Source organism: Anticarsia gemmatalis, chromosome 19 (assembly GCF_050436995.1).
Source record: "Anticarsia gemmatalis isolate Benzon Research Colony breed Stoneville strain chromosome 19, ilAntGemm2 primary, whole genome shotgun sequence".
NCBI classification, from domain to species: Eukaryota; Metazoa; Arthropoda; class Insecta; order Lepidoptera; family Erebidae; genus Anticarsia; species Anticarsia gemmatalis.
The window spans coordinates 5,071,651-5,089,991 of record NC_134763.1 but is presented as its reverse complement, the minus strand read 5'-3'; the positions used below and the strand labels follow the sequence as shown (position 1 = coordinate 5,089,991).

Genomic DNA, 18,341 nt, shown 5'->3' with positions numbered 1-18,341 from the left:
GGAAAACTATATTATTGCAATATTAACGATAGATTAATTTTAATTAATGCAATTTGTACAACATAAGTTATAAATGAAATTGGTCAGAGGATACGTGTAATAAAAAGCGAGAAATATATTTTAATTGTCGTTTTATTTCTTGAACATTCAGACATTGGTAATCGGTTATCCAGTAATCATGTGTCCTGCCTAATGCAGAGAATATACTATGGTTGGAATAAAATAGAATATGTTTTTTACTTAATACTTCTTACGAAAAGTAGTGATTGTTTTGCAATATTCTTAATATGTCAATATGTAAACAATCAAAGTTTACGAAGATTTATACCTACCTATTAAAATATAATCGTCTTTGTCACCCTAACTAATTATCTATATTATAATCTATTTGGTTTAGTACCTTGAGATTAAAATAGGCATTAAAGAACCTTTTATATGGAAGATTTTAATTACAATATTTGTTAACAAAAATAATTATACTAATTTACACGTTGTATAAACAAATAGATAACTTCTTACTTTATTAATTATCTCAACTAAATCAACAGCATATACATTTAGTATAAAAAAAACTTACGTTAAAACAAAAAAAAAGACATAGTTACTAAAGAACCTAAAAGAAAAACCTTTACTAAATAACAAAAGTCAGATTTATAATCATGTCGAAGAGAGGAAACTATATATTAAAATTAGAAAAGTTTTAGAAGTTATGCACTTACAGTACGTATAAACGTATACGTACGAATACGCACGCAGCAGGTCACTAAAATTAAATCAGGACTCAATCGAGCTTATATTATGCTCGCTAATTTGGCACATTAATTATAAGACATGTGTGGAAGGCCGCCCCTAAACAATTAATAATTGCACAATAAATTGACCGTTTAGAGATTATATTCCGTATTCTTTTATATATTTTTCACATTTTCGATGCAGTGACTTTATTTCGCAACACTATTACAACTGTAGGAACAGCCTTATGAGAAAATTTAATACAAGGAAACGTGTATTTGCGCGCAAAAAATACTTAAAGTATGTAACCGTATATCTAGAATAAACTTTATAGACTACTGATTTGACTCATATACAGTAACTGTATATATTACCTCTTATTCATAGAAATATATGAAGTTATGAAAGATTTATAAAATGTTTTGTTTCTTTCACTCCTTAGCGAAATGAAAAAGAAAAAACATAATATAGTAGTTTCTTAAAATAAAATAGGTTTATAGTGTGTTTATGAATAAGAGGGTTATTATATTGTATAAGTATAACTATATAAGTATAATCAGAGCTAATACCACGTTTGTAAAAAGAAGACAGTTGTTATATGAATAAGTATACCCATATTTCTCATAAAAGAGACTAATCTAAAGTATTTTTTGATATATCACCGATAGTAGTACACAAAATATAGACTTATCTTACTTTAAAATACTATTTGGCAATATTTAAGAGTGGAAAGCACGGAAGTCCTCTTCTTTCTCCCGATGCGCGTTGGAGTACAGATGTATGCGCATGGCAGGCAACGCCATGGGCTTTGTGTTGCAAAGCTTGCAGGCCAGCTCTGAGCTTGATGAAATCGGCGTCCTGTGACAAAAGTTGTATGTAAAAATTTTCAAGTCTAAACAATGTGATAAGTGCCCTAGTGAATATTTAACCCTGTAGAGAAAATTTATGAACTAAAGTTTGAAGATCATGGCCCCGAAAAAATATAAACAAACTATTCTATCATTAAGTACACCAAATAGCATAAAATCAGATACTTTAAGTATGTTTCAATCATTTAATGCCCGTATGCGCTCAGGTGACTTATGCTTTTGCCTGTTTGCTACAACTGCTTTATTCAATACATACGTAGAATTATAAACTATATCTACATGTGTTTCAATTATAGTACAATATTGTTTGCATGTCTCTAATATGTCTACTCCAATATGAAGGTCAGTAAATAGGCAATTTCAAGTGGCATATCATCGTTGCGTGTATTGCCTTGTACGACAAAATTGATGTAATTTCTATATGATGTCATCACGTAATTACTAGTTATTATCTAAATGACATATACAATTTAAATAATTTTATAATGATATGTTAGTGAATTTGAAAACGGTGTTGTAACAAAATTTAGTTAGGGACGCGGATGAGTGATCTGAATATTGTTTAAGATAAATACAGATACGGATTGGCGGTATTGTGATAAAGCAAAATATTTACAAGGACCTTTATATTTTGGCGTAGTATAGACCTCATAATAATCATTACATACATTAATGTGAGTTCATGGTAATATAGTATTATGATTTAGGGTTTTCATATTGGCACGTATTGTTTACTTAAGTATTTTAACAATGGACAGTCTATTACTTACTGCACACCTTTTATAATATATCACTGCCTTCTTAGACAAAAATACAATATTCTTTACACAACGCCTATTATTTTCAACTGGTTCCGACTAACGTAATATATAAAGGATCACCAAGATTCCCTTACCTATATCTGTAGTCAACTTAAGAAGAATTCCTACAAGTACACCTACAACAAGAGCTAAGACGTAATTTTATACCTATCTAACAATTAATTTTTGTTACCTGCTAACGAGCAACTTAAGCTGATCATTTTCTCGTTTGAGCTGCAGCAGGTGCTCTCGCGACAGCGGGTGCAGCTCCTGCGGCACGTGCAGCGGGTACACGACGGCCCGCGCCACCATGTCGGGCACGGAGATCTCCAGCAGCTCGTGCTCCGCCACCGAGCACCACTCCCACGCGCGCGGCACGCTCTCTGTCTCGCGGTGCTTGCGACGCTTGGTCAACAAACTGTAGGAATACAAATGTTATTTATATCTAGCAATAATAGTACCTGTGAATCCTGTTTTAGGTCTACTTATAACACATTTTAATGATTTTTGGGTGTGAGTAGATAACAAACGGGTACTTGACAGTCAAGTCAGCTACTTTTTGTGAAATGTGAAACACATTTTAGAAGTACGGTGTAGTGACGGTGTCGTATTTTCTTTGGTATTAAATGAGGGCCTAATGAAAAATTCCAGTCTGTAATAATTACAATATCAACATTTATTTATTTACGAAAAAAATACATAGCCTGAGCATTTTAGATTAACCTTTTACGAGTACAAGTTAAATAATTTTTCGTTAACCCAGTCAACTACCTTATTCCACCCATTTTTTATGTTTAATTACATTATCTTCTACAATATAATTAACAGGATGTGTCACTGTCAATTAGCGACACCAATTAGTTTATTATTTATTGTTAAAAAAAACAACAATTAATGAACAATTACAATAATAAATTATGTTGATATAGATAAGACATTAGTCTAATAGCGTTCAACAGCCTATAAACAAGTGTCGGGTAAACTATCTGCTAGATAAAGTGGCAGTATAAAAACCACTGTCAAAATTCCATGTGATTAGTTAAAATATCTGATACTTACTGTTTGTTTGTTTGTCGTATGGTTAGTTGTCAACCTAGTGTCAAAGTTGTTCAAGCCACCCGGAAGGCCTTTGACGTGGCTTAACGACTGTTATCTTAGTAGACAACAACCGAGACCGACTTTTAACGAGCCCTCCGAAGCACGGAGACGCCCAGTTCAAATACCACTATGCGGTCACCCATCTATGGAATGACGGCGCCAATAGTTGCTTAACTCACAGATCGATTACCTACCGGTGAGCGCAACTGGCTATGGGCGCCTCCTCGATACTTACTAAAAGTGTTCTTCTACATGGTGTTTTAAAGATAAATGTGTATATTCTTACTCCATGAGATCCTTGCGGATGAGTTTGGGCACTTGCGGCCGGAACTCGTCCTCGAAGGTGGGCGCGTCCTGTCCGTCGCCGCAGTACATCATGTAGTCCATCAGGTGACGGATGTGGTTGATCTGAATAATAACAATATAAATATGTTTTCACATGAGATGCTTCGTGTGCATAAACGGTTTTAAAATTAAATGAAAACTGATCACATCTTTTCAGGTTCCCTCCTAGATTTAAGTAGATCTTTGGTCTCTCAATACTACGCCAGCCAAATACGGTTTAAAGTTTGCAGTAAATAGTATTTTTTTTTACTTTTTCGCTAAAAAAATACTTGCTTAACATGCTAGCAGCGATGATCAGTTTTTGATACATACTTTTTACTTTAGATAATACATAAGTGGTTCATAGCCGATAGTAGATAGTAGTAGAGAGTTCCACTGAATATGTTGTTGAGGAACATAGTGAGATAAGTGACTCACAAGTCCGATGTCGTCGACGGACAGGTCTGCGTCGATGTCGACGAGCAGGTCGTGCTCGGGGAAGTGCGGCACGCCCGTGTCCGTGCTGCCCAGCCCGCACAGCGCGCTCACGTACCGCGACCCCGTGCTGTTGCGACGCAGCTCCGCGCTACAACAACAATCACTTATTACTATACTAACTTATGGTATTTATGCCTGTTTCTCTTTTTGGATTATTAATGTATAGCTCTATTAAGTTTTATACAAATCACTTTGGTTGTTTGACCGTTTTTTTGTTTGATGTGCAAAACATTTTGACAATTGTAAAGCCTTTGATAGCTCCCATTAAATCAAAAATGTTACATATTGTAACGTTTTATACAACACAAAAACCGATGAACATTCACCATTTCCTGTTATTGGCACTGTACTGATCGCTATAATGAACACCAATTGAATAAATTAGTTAAATAGCAAAGCGGACCCAATTGCGTTCTAAATTATTTTAGTGATTTTCTTGAGATCACGACATAAGTTTCAAAAAACGTAATAGAATGTATAAAAAATCTTTCCAAGCCATATTCTAACATATAATGAAAATACAGTTTAATGTTATATGGAGTTAATACTCACGCGGGACAAAAGAGTAGCGCGATGATGGCAGGCAGGCCGGGGATGTTGGGCATCATCGTGGTGTGACGCAGCGTCAGTTGACTGCGAGTCTCGCTGGAACCTACATACGCGGCCACTAGCAACCTGGACAAATAAATACAACATATTATTGTAATGGTCAAAAATATAAAATTCCTACATTCCTGATATCTGGAATGTAATAATCACGAATTGTACGTTTTGTCTAATCACCATTTTCCTGATGATAGCTTTCCGACCAAGGCTTTGCCCGCATCCCAATCCTAAGGAACGAACGTACCAACTTTCAACTTTCTACGCTCAGTAGTTTCAGCTGTACGTTGTATTATTCACTCAGTAATGGAAGAGTTTTATATATATGGATTGTTAAAACGTACGATGAATTTTCTTGACTCCCAACTTTTATTCTTTAGCTAGAAAACCGAAAAGTTTATTGTGCTTCTGTTAATTACTTTAGTTTTTATAATAGTAGGGATATACTTTATACTTGCCTCGCATACTTGTCCTGCGGCTGCGTGTCGAGCAGCACGGAGTTGACGGAGTTCCATTCAATTTGTACCCCCATCTGACGGCTCGCGTACATTAGGTTGTGCACGTTGGTTTCCAAAGGACTGCAACAATAAAATACTTTTCAGTTAGTACGTTTCTGACATGTTATCATGTTTTCATGTGATTGCGCTGGACACCCCTTAGCTAACTTACACCCGATTACATACTTAAAAAAAATCACTAAGCATGTTTTTTCGCCGTTTGTGTTATCCAACTACCTCAGCAGTCCTCTGCGATATGTTACACATTATAATTACAATCGTCCCTTATAATGAACATACGAATCAGGTAAATATAAGTAACTAGTATAAATACAAAATTGTATCGATATTTTACAGCAAAATAAAGAAATCCTAGAGGTACGAATAAAATTTCAAGTGTATTAACAAAATAAGCCTTTTGCCTTTTAATGCCTAATCATACTTTACTTTGTCCTATTGTTAAATGAATCACTCACCTGAATGGTCCCTTGAGTTGTGCATCGTAGGGACACTCCTTGGCGTTGGGCGGCTCGATCTCTCTCAGCTGAGAGAAGGCCTGCTCTATCTGATCTTTGTTGTGAGCGCGCTTCTGAGCCATGTTCAGCTCTGTTGCCATTTCGCGCACGTCGTGGTTCATCTGTACATAAAACAATATTATCATTTATTTACCACGCCTTTTTCTCGTAGAGGTATCAAAAGACCAAAGTCTGTAAGGATCGTACTTGGTACTTGGTACGATCCTTACAAACTTTCCTTGCCCATACATCTTGCCATACAAGACCACTGATTCCTGTTAGCCAAAGGTTATCCATTTTACGTCACCTTAACACAATTCAAGTAAAGTTTACCAGTAGTTTTAGATTGCTTAACGACTAACGTATACGATATGAGCGTATTCGCGCACACGTGCATGTGAATGTTCGTTGGATTATACGTTTTGTAAATTTTTTTTGATCATAAAATAACGTGACTGCGATTCAATTACTATAAATAGAAAGGATATGTTATATCCATACCTTGGATTCATAGCTTTCCTCGCTGGGCACTGCGTATCCTCGCTTTATCAGCTCATGGTTGATGCTCAGCTGTCCGTTCTGAGCTAACAGCTCGATGGACACCACTCCTTGTACTACTGAGTACACCTGGGCAATGCAAAAGTTGGTTATGATGTGCTATTTATTGAGAATGTCTTATTATTTTTAACTAAACGCTTTCAGCTACGGTTTTCGGAAAGGGAGCTTCTCTAGCAAGAAAGTCTCTACTCACGCAAAAGAATCAATACTAAGGTAAGTGCAATACTGTTTCGCAGAATCCTCTATTGTATGGACAATAAAAATACCGCATTAACGCGTCTTTAATAACTTGGCTATATTTACTTAAGGCCAGTGTAAACGCTTACTTTACACACATTCTATCTACATTGATAGACCATCGAGGTGATAAAAGTGATGTCGATACCTTAGCGAGCAGGCGTCCCTTGGTCACGATAGATTGGAAGTAGTGCGTGGCCTGCGGGGTCCACTTGGAGTGCGGGTCCAGCAGCGGCGACGGCGCCAGCCCCGCCAGGCGGCAGCGCATGGCCAGCGGCGGTGACGTCACGCACGCGCCGCCCGGCAGCGAGCGCAGGTTGGTCACGTTCACGCGCCCGCAGCTACCGTAGTCGATGTACGTCAACTGCGATAAAAAATATTCATTACTCGTTCTTTAAAATAACAGTCTCCTGTATGACTAAATATAATGCTGCGTTTCCATAAAAAGGCATGAGATAAATAATACGCATGCAAATTCTGCTTAAAGCTTAACGTAGTTTTATAAGCCAGGCGGCCGGTTGCAAAACATCAGCAAACTACCAACCCTAGGTAACGTGGGATAAGTTGACAATGTACATATATGCTTAGCTATCATGGTAACCAGCTGTTGACTTCAAAACAAATTAGGCGAATGTTTTTTGGGCATGTTTTTCGTTTTGAGAGTGGTTAAGTTTAGTTAAGGTATTGTAAATGTAAGTAAAAGTGCAGGCTGCTTACTTCGAGCATATCCTTAGGCAGTTTATTGAGCACTCGCACGCGACAAATGGTAGTGCCGCTAGCTTCAGTGTAGGGCGCGGCCAGCAACATGCCCTTACTGACGGGCCCTGTGTACGCCAGTAGTGGTTTGTTGTTCAGCGCCGACTGTATCGAGTTCAACTCTTGAGCCGTACTCTCGTCCGCGTATTGCACCCAGAACTTGCTTAGGTTCTCGAACTGCGAACAACATAATGAACTGTGAATAAAATCAAAATATGTGTAAATAAAAGAGTGACTAGCGAAAACGGACGGAGTGTTGCACAGATCCACGTAACCGAAAAACCGTCTACTAAGCATCTGTCAGTCTTCTTCTTCTTGTCATATGGTTAGTAGTCAACCTATTGATAAAGTTGTTCAAGCCACCCGAAGGCTTTGATATGGCATAACTGTTATCTTAATAGACAACAACCGGGACCGACTTTTACTTGCCCTCCCAAGCACGGAGACGCCAGTTCAAATATCACTATGTGGTCACAAATCTAGTCACACAAAGCAGTGTCAACCAAGAGATACTAAATTACACCTGTAAAATTATTTACTCGTAAAGATAACATGAAACTTCTTGAAATTACCCTAATGGATATGCTTACGATAGTATTGTAAAGTAAAGATCAAGTTACCTGTGATATAGTGAGTGGGAAGTGCGTGTCGTCGATCTCTGGCAGCCGCGGCACCATCTTGTCCAGGTCTAACGTCAATTTCTCCATTTCCAATTCCGCTGCTATCATCTCGGCTTTGTCCAAACTAGAGCAGTGGAATTAATACTTAAAAATAGCTGCTACTAGCTGTTAAACGCTCTTGAAGTTTTGGGCCTTCTTTCAGCTGTCTAAGAACTTATTCTATGAAAAGTTAATAGCCTGTGTATGATCCAGTGTCTTCAATTATATTTATATAAATTTTCATCTTAATCGGTCCAGTGGTTCAAACGTTCAGCGTCACAGATAGACAGACACACAGACTACGCATTTAATATAGGTTGAAAAAAATATATAATTGGAAGACAAGTTTCACTATTATGTTTAAAATATAGAAAAGTGAATGGAGGTTTGCAATAAAATTGTATTGTATAAGATACTTACGGTAGTATAGGTATGTTGATGTCGATGCGTAATTGTCGAGCTTTTACTGCCTTGTACACCGGCAATATTACTTGACCGGGAATCGTGGGGTCCTGACAATTATAACGCAATGCAATTTTAACGATATACTCCCAGTTGCCCCCATAACACTGTCCCCCGGGTTGACAAGTGGGAATATGTCAATTTTAACTAAACTATATCGGACTATCTCATATTTTTGTTGATTAGTGAAAATGCTTGTTTAGATTTAAAGGGTATTTTTCCACCGTTTGTATCTCCCAATTGGTGCATAAAACTTAGCACGTGCAGAAAAGGATTCAACTAAGATGGGTCTTTTTTACAAAATCTTACTACAAACAGTTACACAACTATTTAGCGAGTGGCTAGTAACAAAAAGTGACATATTATACCAATAAAAAAATTATATAGTTTTTTTGATCAAGTAAGTGCAAACCGTGCTTATAAAATTGAATTAACCATGAATCGAGTTTTTTGAACAATTAATTTCGTACTTACGCCTTTATTTTGTCCGCCAGCGGTAGTTTCCATACCATCTTTGAATGTCAAGAAGATTTTACTGCAAGAAATAATTGTACAAATATTAATTATTATGTTTTTCTATTTAGTTTTTCTCCTTTAAACGTCTACTGCCAAGATGTATGGATGTCAATGAAGCAAGAGAAGTTTGGAATCGTAGCAAATGGCGTTCTTTGGACTCCGCCTATCCCATGTACATATTATTACGTATGTACTCAAATGTTAGTTCTGTGCAGTGTGGTGGTGAGTTAGTTCTTTCTTTTGCCACAACGCATTGGTTATTTTAATTTAATAATACATGTTTTTTATAAAATATATAAGAATAAAATATTACAATATTGGATATCATATGAAAATGTTATACTCACCGTGAGTTTTTATCAAAGGTGACTCTCGGCTCTTCGGATATATGTTTGTAGATAACTCTCTTGATTGCTTCCGTGTATATTTCACCCGGGTGGCCATCCGGGAAGTTCCTCAAGTACACCTATGGGATAGATACACACTTAACGATTGTATAGGCCATATTACAAGTATTTAAATATTTTTTTCTGTATTTTAGATAATATTTTTGTAATTTGACAAAGAGAAAAAAATACAAAATGACATCTTCAGGCGTATTTTCTCGTTTTCTGTATTACAGGCGTACGGATATTATGTATACGTATACGTTCCCCTCCGCCTCGTTTGGGAGGAGACCCTTGCCCTGCAGTGGGACAGATATGGGTTATTAAAAAAAAAAAATACGTTCAATGATACCTGATTACAAAGGCATCCGAATTTTTTCACCTGTCCCACTCAAAATAACTTTTTTCTTAATTAAGGTACTTTTGTTAAGGTTTTTATATGTTAGTAGTACCGTGTTCCTGGGGTCAAGTCCGCCGAGTGTACGCACGGCATCTCTCTCCCGCGACTCGTCCTCGGACACCTGCACGAAGTACTGCGGGTAGAACGCGCCTGCCACTATTATCTGAAAGAGAAAACTACACGTAAATGTGGAAAAAACCATAATTTATACAATGTTATCATGAATAAATATATTTTTTAGTCTGTTTAGATGTCTCACTGCTCTGCTGCTGAGCGAAAGCCTCACTTTTCAAATCTTATCGGGGATGCTGGTCAGGATCCCCCGTTACAGTTTTCGTTCTTCTGCAGAGAAATGATCATTAGACCGTCAGGGGTGAATGTGTAGCGTCACGTACCTTGTATATGAGCGGCAGCTCGCTCTTGCCCCAGACGTGGCGCGCGGGCGTGTCGAGGCGCAGGTCGGCCAGGCGGCGGCGCAGCTCGCGCACGAGCTCGTCCAGCTCGCGCAGCGCGCGCGCCTGCACGTAGAAGCGCCGCGCCCACTCCGCCTCCGACTGCTGCCGCGCGCTGAAGTGCTGCTGCTGCCGCAGGTGGCACCACACCTGCACCACACACGGGTCGTAAGGTCCTTGCGGTACCACCAGGGGCCGACCGGTAGTTCAAAATAACATGAAGAAAATACTTCATACGAAAGACAGCTTGGGCGTGTCAGACCTCCCCCAATTTACGCGAGCGCGGTGCATAAGCGTCGCGCGTTGGCGCCTGCGCTTCGCACATGACCAAAAAATACTCAAATTTCTCCGGAAGCCTATTCAATTTAAGGGCATTCACAACGCACTGCAATGCTTGGACCGTGCGCGTTAGCATCACCTATACTTGGCTTATGAATGCTTACCAGGATCTTATCTATGAACACACTATACTAATATCTACTTACATTATAAACGTTGAGGAACGCAATGCAGTCGCTAGTGGAACCGTCAGCCCATGTTAGCTTAGAGTTGTATGCGTTCAGCCTCTCACGGAATGGACTGCTGAATACGTTCTTTACGGACATTGCAGCCGCTACAAACAAACAAAAAAACAAATTAAATGAATTCCCTGTCTAAATTTTAGCAATAAGCTAAACTATGTTTATAATATTTTAAACTACAACGTACAAATAAGGTCGTTCGTACAAAGCATCATTTAATAAGTCGCCGCTGGCGATAATGTTTGTCGGTAAGTGACATCAGCAGTAAAAATCGCAAATAGTCAGATATATAGCCGACATTTTTACATGCGAACCTATATAAAATTGTACTTTCAATGTTGCTTAACCAATGACTTTTCAAGTTATGTGCGTATTAGAAATAATTATCACTTTTTCCAGCTGTGACATTGTGATGCAACATTATATGCCTGAGAGTTCTTTAGAACAGTTCTTGAAGGTATGCAAAGTCGCAATTGGCCAGCGTGGTGGACTCAAGGCCTGACCCGTCCCTTATTGCGGGAGGAGACTCTTGCCCAGTAGTGGAACATTTAATGTTGCCTGGACGCAAAAATCAAGATGAAACAAAGAAAACAGAGAGCTCACCCATCTTGACAGCTTCCTCGAGACAGCCGTAGATGTGTCCCAACACGATGAGCTTGGACATTCTGACGTCGAGCGGCAGTTTAGCGCACACGCGACCCAAGTACGTGAGGTCGCCGTCCATCGACGCAAAGTCGTCATCTATCGTCTTCTTCAGAGCTCCCACCTGACAATTATTACTTACTAGCTGACCCGCACAACTTCGCTTGCATCACATAAGAGAAAATGGGTCATAATTTTCCCCGTTTTTGTAACATTTTTGTTTGCTACTCCGCTCTTAATGGCCGTAGCGTGATGTTATATAGCCTATAGCCTTCCTCGATACATGGGCTATCTAACACTGAAAGAATTTTTCAAATCGGACCAGTCTCTGATCCTTAGATTAGCGCGTTCGAACAAACAAACTCTTCAACTTTATAATATTAGTATAGATTGGTCATTTTGAATTTACTGTAATGCAAAATTTGAATGAAGCAAGAAATTAATATCATTTTGTTTGTTCTGGTACATTTTTTCTAGCTTTGAGTTAAACATCCTTGGGTGAGTTGATAGAGAATAAAATGATCTTTGCGCGGCTTGATTTATTTAGGAAATTCCTTAGTATGTTTATCGGAAAATAAAATTACATTTCATTCGCAAAATATTGCAGAATACAATTTTTTCGAGTATTTAAATTTCTACAATCCAATTTTATGAACACTATAGGTAAGATTCCATCACAGTTATCATTAACCAACAAAGGCTAATAAATACAATATTTTAGATATTGTTACCTCCTTGAGTACAAGTATAGTGCGATGTATGTTGGTAAGGTCGGGCGGGTCCATGGCGAGCGCCAGTATGTCGCTGGGCGGGCCCATGTCCAACATCTTGGCCAACAGCACCAGCCGCTCCAAGGGACATCTAGTTATCTCCGGGTTACATTCCTCAGTAAAAGAATCCTAGAACAACAAGAATTCAGTTAGGTTTTGTGTAAAGACGCAATAATATTGCACTATATAGCGTATAACTCAATATGTGGAATATATTTTGATAGTTTACTTATATACAAAGTGAAGTTACATAATTTGATTGTGCACTGTTATTGACCGTTTAGGTACGACCCAAAAGAAATGATGATTATTGAAAACGTCGGAAGATATTTTCGACGAAGTCTCAGTAGAATTCTTGTATTTTAGTTTGTAATACTTTGAATTCAAATCTTACCCACAATAATATGAAAAACTGAGAGCCGTGTGATAATAAACATATTTATATACTATTTATTACTTTAAACAGTTTTTACTTCAAATCCCGACAAAAATAACAAAAAACAACTGACTATTTTAAAGGAAGTATAAATCTAAACACAGTACACAATGCTTACATAAAACTTGTCAGTAACAAGTCGGTACACTCTACCGTCCCGCACTCGGCCGGCTCGGCCCGCGCGCTGCTCGCAGTTCGTCTTAGACGCCCACGACAGACGCAGCGATGTGAAGTTTGTTTCAGGGTCCGCCACCAATATCTTCATGAGGCAGTAGTCCACGACTAAACAATAAAAATGCTATATCATTAAAGAATTATTTAAATAAGACTTTTAGTGTCACTTTTGTAGCTAGCAGTATCTAAACTGCTTAGTGTTATTGGGGTGCATGATAGAAGCCTCCCCGCGGCGCACCCTGAAAGCAGTTAGGTTCGGTAACGCAGAATCTAGGCTGACTAATCCTTCCATCACAATGGTACTCTCAAACACTAGGCAAAATATCCCGCCTCTACCTCCAGAAGAGTGTTATAGACTTTACAAACAATAGGGACAAAGTTAAGCCATAACCGAAGGTAATTGTAGCATACAAATTGTTAGTTTGTAGAGACATTTAATCAACTACGTCCAGCACGATAATATAACCAAAAGCGAGAACCTTTCATTCAAGAATCTACCACGATATGTAGCAGATTCTTAAATGAAGGGTTCTCGAAACACACCACAGAAATTTAAATTAATTTTCCGAAAGTAGACTTCATTTGTTAAAATATATTATTGCTCAGTGTTACTTGGAAACAGACTTTGCACTGTCTCACATTTATTAATATGTATAAAAATAGCACGAAAATAATTTTATGGATGTAATTAATGAATTCTTACCATATTTAATATCAGGTACAGTAATACTGCTCTCGGCGATGTTGGTAGCGAGTATAATCTTCCTGTGTCCGGGCGGCGCGCGCTGGAACACGCGCGCTTGCTCGTCCGACGTGATGGTCGAGTGCAGCGGCAGCACCCACCACTTGTACCTGGCGCATTCCGCGTCCGCTATCTTCGCACTGCCATACAAATATAATAATAATATATAGAAAAGTCGTAGATCCAGAGGACGCGGCCCAAAACTAGATGGGACACTGTAGTGCAAAAAGATATGAGTGAGTGTGAGGTTTTCGAAGACGATGTCCAGGCCAGAGCTAATTGGAGGAAAAAGACTAGGAAGGCTGACCCCACTACCATATGGGATTCATAGTATGGAAGAGAGAGAGAGAAAAAATAATACAAAGTTAAAATGTTTGTCAGTTATTTGTAAGTTAACATGAGAAATATTCAAAGTTATGGAAAACTAAATAAAGTTAAAAGATTCGTCTGTTATTCTTAAATTAACTAGTAAACAAAAAGGTTAAATTGATTTAATAATTATTCATCCATGTTCATCTTCTTCGACTTATGTTCCTGAAGCTGTCTTCAACTGGCAGATGAATAGATGATATTTTCTCAGTTTCGACATTACCCAGTAAATATGCACTTGCAGTATGCCTATCAACATCTTTAAAGTAATTGGTCATAACTGGCAGTTAATTTAATAGTCATTAGTGACAATTATATATAACTAGCCGAACCCCGCAACCTCGCTTGCGTCAAGTAAAAGAGAGAATAGGTCATAATTTTCCCCGTTTTTGTAACATTTTTTACTGTAACTCTGCTCCTGTTGATCGTAGCGTGATGTTATATAGACTATAGCCTTCCTCAATAAATAGGCTATCCAACCCTAAAGATCTTTCCAATTCGCACAAGCGGTTCCTGAGATAAGCGTGTTTAAACAAACAAACAAACTCTTCAGCTTTATTATATTAGTATAGATTACATAAAATAGTATGAAGATTATTACCGCAAAACTTGATCAGTGAGGCAAGCATACAGATCTTCAATCTCGAATATACCAGGCAAGAATATAAGTACAGAAGGTAGATCAGCCTCGTCGCGGTTCGCGTAGTTGTCTTCGTTCTTATCAATGTGCTCAAACGCGTTCAGTAGCTTGATAACTAGGTGGTGCATCTCAGGAAGTATCACTGGTTCGTTGCCTTTTGGAGTAGATTGTTGTAGAATCTTGAATAAAAACCATTTATATAAGAAAAAAGAATCTGCTATTAGAGAACCTATTTTGTAGAATAACCTTGACGTTTTGAATGATTCGTCAAATGATTTCATAAATAAAGTTGTCTTACTGTGGAAATGTCTGTTCTTAGTTTAACGAAAACCTAGCAATGAACTTTTGTAAGTGAAGGACAGTTTAATTAATACGTAAGAAACTAGCATGTAAGCATGTTCCTTATGTGCTTTTGAAAATCCATGTAACAAAAAATACTGGTGCAAGACCCAAGTAACTTGAGGTCAAGCAATAAATCTAACAAAAGATCTGTTTTATATTTGATCTCAAAACTTACCGAACCAAACTTAGTCAGATGATTCAAGTAAAACGTCTTCACAGTGAATGTCTGTTCCTTCTTCTCAATATTAATACACGACGACATTTGCAGTCCTCTGGGCGTTGGTATCAAGAAATAGTCCGCAAAAGCCTTTCTGTTGAATGTGGCTGACATGAGTACTACTTTGACAGCTGGTGATACTGTGTATAGTAGTCTCTTCACTACTAGAAGTAAGAAGTCCATCTCCTGGCCCCTCTCGTGGACCTCGTCCAGAATTACGTGTGTGTATTCATTCATTGTTTTTGCGGAAACTGTGTAAGAAACAGATAAATTGGTAAGAAAAAAAAATGAAGTGACAAATGAAAATAAAAATACTACATTGATTTAAGTGTAGAAAATAGCACATCAAAGACTCAATATCTTTAAATTTTGTTTGAGATTATGGAATGTTGTAATTGAAAATGATAATGTCTAAATTATTATAAAAGAAAACTCAGCAGGGACTTGCCTGTAACATATTAGTTATAACACTCACCTAACTTTTGCAATAGTATGCCTGTTGTAACATAATGAATCCTTGTATCAGATGTAGCTTTTGCATCCAATCCAACCTGTGCAGAAATAAAAACTATTTTATCCTATATCTGAGAGGAAAACAAGTTTAACATTAACACAATCTACTGATATATTGAATAAAAGACATCCAATTCTCTTTATCACTTATTCAACTCACAATTAAAAGCAGATTTGTCTATGATTACTTCCTGAACTAATTACAGATCAGTCTATAGAACATTTTACCTGATAACCAACAAGACCTCCAACCTCCCAGCCTCTTTCCTGAGCAACTCTTTTAGCAATAGATATAGCTGCGATCCTCCTTGGCTGAGTCACAATGATCTTGCATGGCCTCCTCGACTGATAGCTATCATCTAAGATCCACTGTGGCACCTGGGTCGTCTTACCACAGCCAGTGGGACCTTCCACAATTACAACAGGAAAGCCTTGAATGCGATCTAGAATCTGGAAATATTGCAAAGTACTGTAGTTCTATCCACCAGTTATAGGCATTGGTAAAAATTTAAAGCAAATTCAAGTCAAAACGGTGTCAATTCAATAGAATATTTCCACTTAATCAAACACACTATTTTGAAAAGATGTGTGCTTTTCAAATGATGTGTGCACCTCACACTAATAAAACAAAAGATAAGTATCTTTTTCAAAGTTTACATTAATTTAGATGAAGGTTTTAACATATTCATCATTGACCATTATCAGATTAACCATTAACCACATGTTAACCTCAGCCTAACAGTTTGAGCAGATAGCATTTAAACTTAAATAAAAAACACCACCACTTTATAAATGCTTTTCATTTTAAGGACTGTTTTTCTTCCATATCTCAGGAACAACAAAACTAACAGACAAAAAATACTAGAAGCATTATTGTGCAATAAACTTACTTGTTGTTTATATTCATTGATGGCCAAGTTATTAGTATCTTCTTTCATCTGAAATGAGTATTTGTTGTACACTTCAGTCATAGCCTCCTCAGTCAGTTCTCCAATGTTCTGTGTTGACGCTCCCCATGTTGACAGCTGTTCCAGTGACTCCAAGCCCCCTGACATACTTTCAAAATGTTCTCGCTCCAATTCATTCTGTAGAAACAATTGATTCCATTTTGCTAAGTCCAAAAACTTAATAAAAACCTTTTTCAAACCAAGAGTTATACAAATTCTAAATTTTGAAATTAGATTGTCAGTCTACCACAGATTTATGCAGATGAAGATTGCTTGTTTGCTATAGCTTGTTTGTATTTTTGGACAGGCCAAGGCTCGCAACTAAGTTATGAATTATTTCCATACTATACAAATATCTGTAATACAAAAGTCTGCCAGGTATGCTTTAACAGCAAAACCACTAAAGCTATTAGATACAAATTAAAGCTGAGAATGTTGAGACAATGTCTACTTTACTCAGAATTCAACCTCGGATGTGGATGAATCTGATGGCCATATGCTAACAATTTAGTTAGGAACAACTAGTTTTAAAATATATTTCAAATATTGCAGTGATTTTATCAAAAGAATTATAGATGTGTTAATCAAAACAAACACTTAAAAAGTTAAAATATGTTTCCAGTCAGGATTCTGACAATGGAGTTAGAGTTCAATGAATTGGGACTACCTCAAAATACACACACCCGCAAAACAAACGTGAAGTCAAATTTATAATTTTTATGAATAAAACTATTCTTACCCGCAAATACATGTTAGTTTCCTTCTCCTTGACTGACACTGCATATTCAGTTCCACTTGGCATCTGCGAGCGGCGGTGCTCCTCTTTTCGATTTAGCTCATTTATAGTGTCCTCTTTGGATATATGAACTCCGCCAGTAAGAGGACCCCGAAGTTTGATAACTTGGGCTTTTGAAGGTAGAGGGTTGTTGAAAAATGAACGTAGTTCGTCCATATTTACAGGACCTAAGTTCTTTCACAAGCAAAATGTTTCAAAGTTTACTTCCACTCGATTACCAAATATAGAAACGACTTTAATATTGCTGATCAAGTCAAAAACATACAACAAAGATATTGTAGTCAGTGGTATTTGCAAAAATTTCAAACAAGCGCAGATTTTCAGCGCCTTTGACAGATTTGACAGTTTTTATTTCGTGCATAAACCGAAGGGCGCAGAAGTCAAGAAGAGCAGACAACAAGTAACAACCACTTGGGTAGATAGGTTAAGGTTAATAGAGGTATAAGAAACTAGTTTACTTCGTATTTTTTCCCGAATATTGCGGGTGTAACACAAATAGAGAAATAAATGTTATGTTACCTTTTCTGTGGACCGATATCAATTTGGTTAAAAAAAGGACTTGGCCACTATAATACGTTTAGAAAGTAATGCATTTACAAATACTTTAACCAGATCTGCGGTTAAAAGTAGACATTATAATAATGTTAAAGGTGTAACGCTGCCCTTTTTATCCTACTCATAAATGTAATAATATGTTTTGGGAATAGGTAATTCCCCGCATTTTTTTGCGGTGTGTTTCCAGCTTAGATACTGGCAAAAGTATTTTAAATTATTTGCTTACGTAGACTCTGAAAACTATTGCTAAAGGTCTCTACTCGAAATCAATTGAATGCTAAGATGTCTTTAAAGTTATGTACTTTGACGATGGGT

The 18,341-nt window shown here is 37.4% G+C and overlaps 1 protein-coding gene across 1 annotated transcript; it reads right to left on the bottom strand.

The window, feature by feature from the left end:
• Nucleotides 1-114: 114 nt before the first annotated feature.
• On the bottom strand, nucleotides 115-17,803 carry spn-E (tudor domain containing 9 protein spindle E). The gene is made up of 27 exons (XM_076126788.1): nucleotides 17,415-17,803; nucleotides 16,619-16,813; nucleotides 15,957-16,178; nucleotides 15,691-15,766; nucleotides 15,174-15,466; nucleotides 14,618-14,835; nucleotides 13,609-13,787; nucleotides 12,850-13,013; nucleotides 12,257-12,424; nucleotides 11,487-11,649; nucleotides 10,848-10,975; nucleotides 10,306-10,512; nucleotides 9,963-10,073; nucleotides 9,472-9,590; nucleotides 9,083-9,143; nucleotides 8,567-8,658; nucleotides 8,108-8,231; nucleotides 7,449-7,664; nucleotides 6,880-7,095; nucleotides 6,438-6,563; nucleotides 5,898-6,058; nucleotides 5,383-5,502; nucleotides 4,874-4,996; nucleotides 4,262-4,409; nucleotides 3,786-3,907; nucleotides 2,595-2,819; nucleotides 115-1,590 (listed from the first exon to the last, which is right to left on the bottom strand). The coding sequence occupies exons 1-27, from the start codon at nucleotides 17,625-17,627 to the stop codon at nucleotides 1,452-1,454; spliced, it is 4,329 nt and encodes a 1,442-aa protein (XP_075982903.1). The 5' UTR covers nucleotides 17,628-17,803; the 3' UTR covers nucleotides 115-1,451.
• Between the last annotated feature and the right edge of the window lie 538 nt (nucleotides 17,804-18,341).

Bases quoted from the DNA above. Each gene is read 5' to 3' on its own strand.
- spn-E (XM_076126788.1), bottom strand. From the start codon at position 17,627: ATGGACGAACTACGTTCATTTTTCAACAACCCTCTACCTTCAAAAGCC. The intron at 8,659-9,082 runs GTAAGTACGAAA...TATAATTGTCAG, and splicing joins CTGGCGGACAAAATAAAGGC to GACCCCACGATTCCCGGTCA. The intron at 6,059-6,437 runs GTATGGATATAA...TTTTATGTACAG, and splicing joins AGGAAAGCTATGAATCCAAG to ATGAACCACGACGTGCGCGA.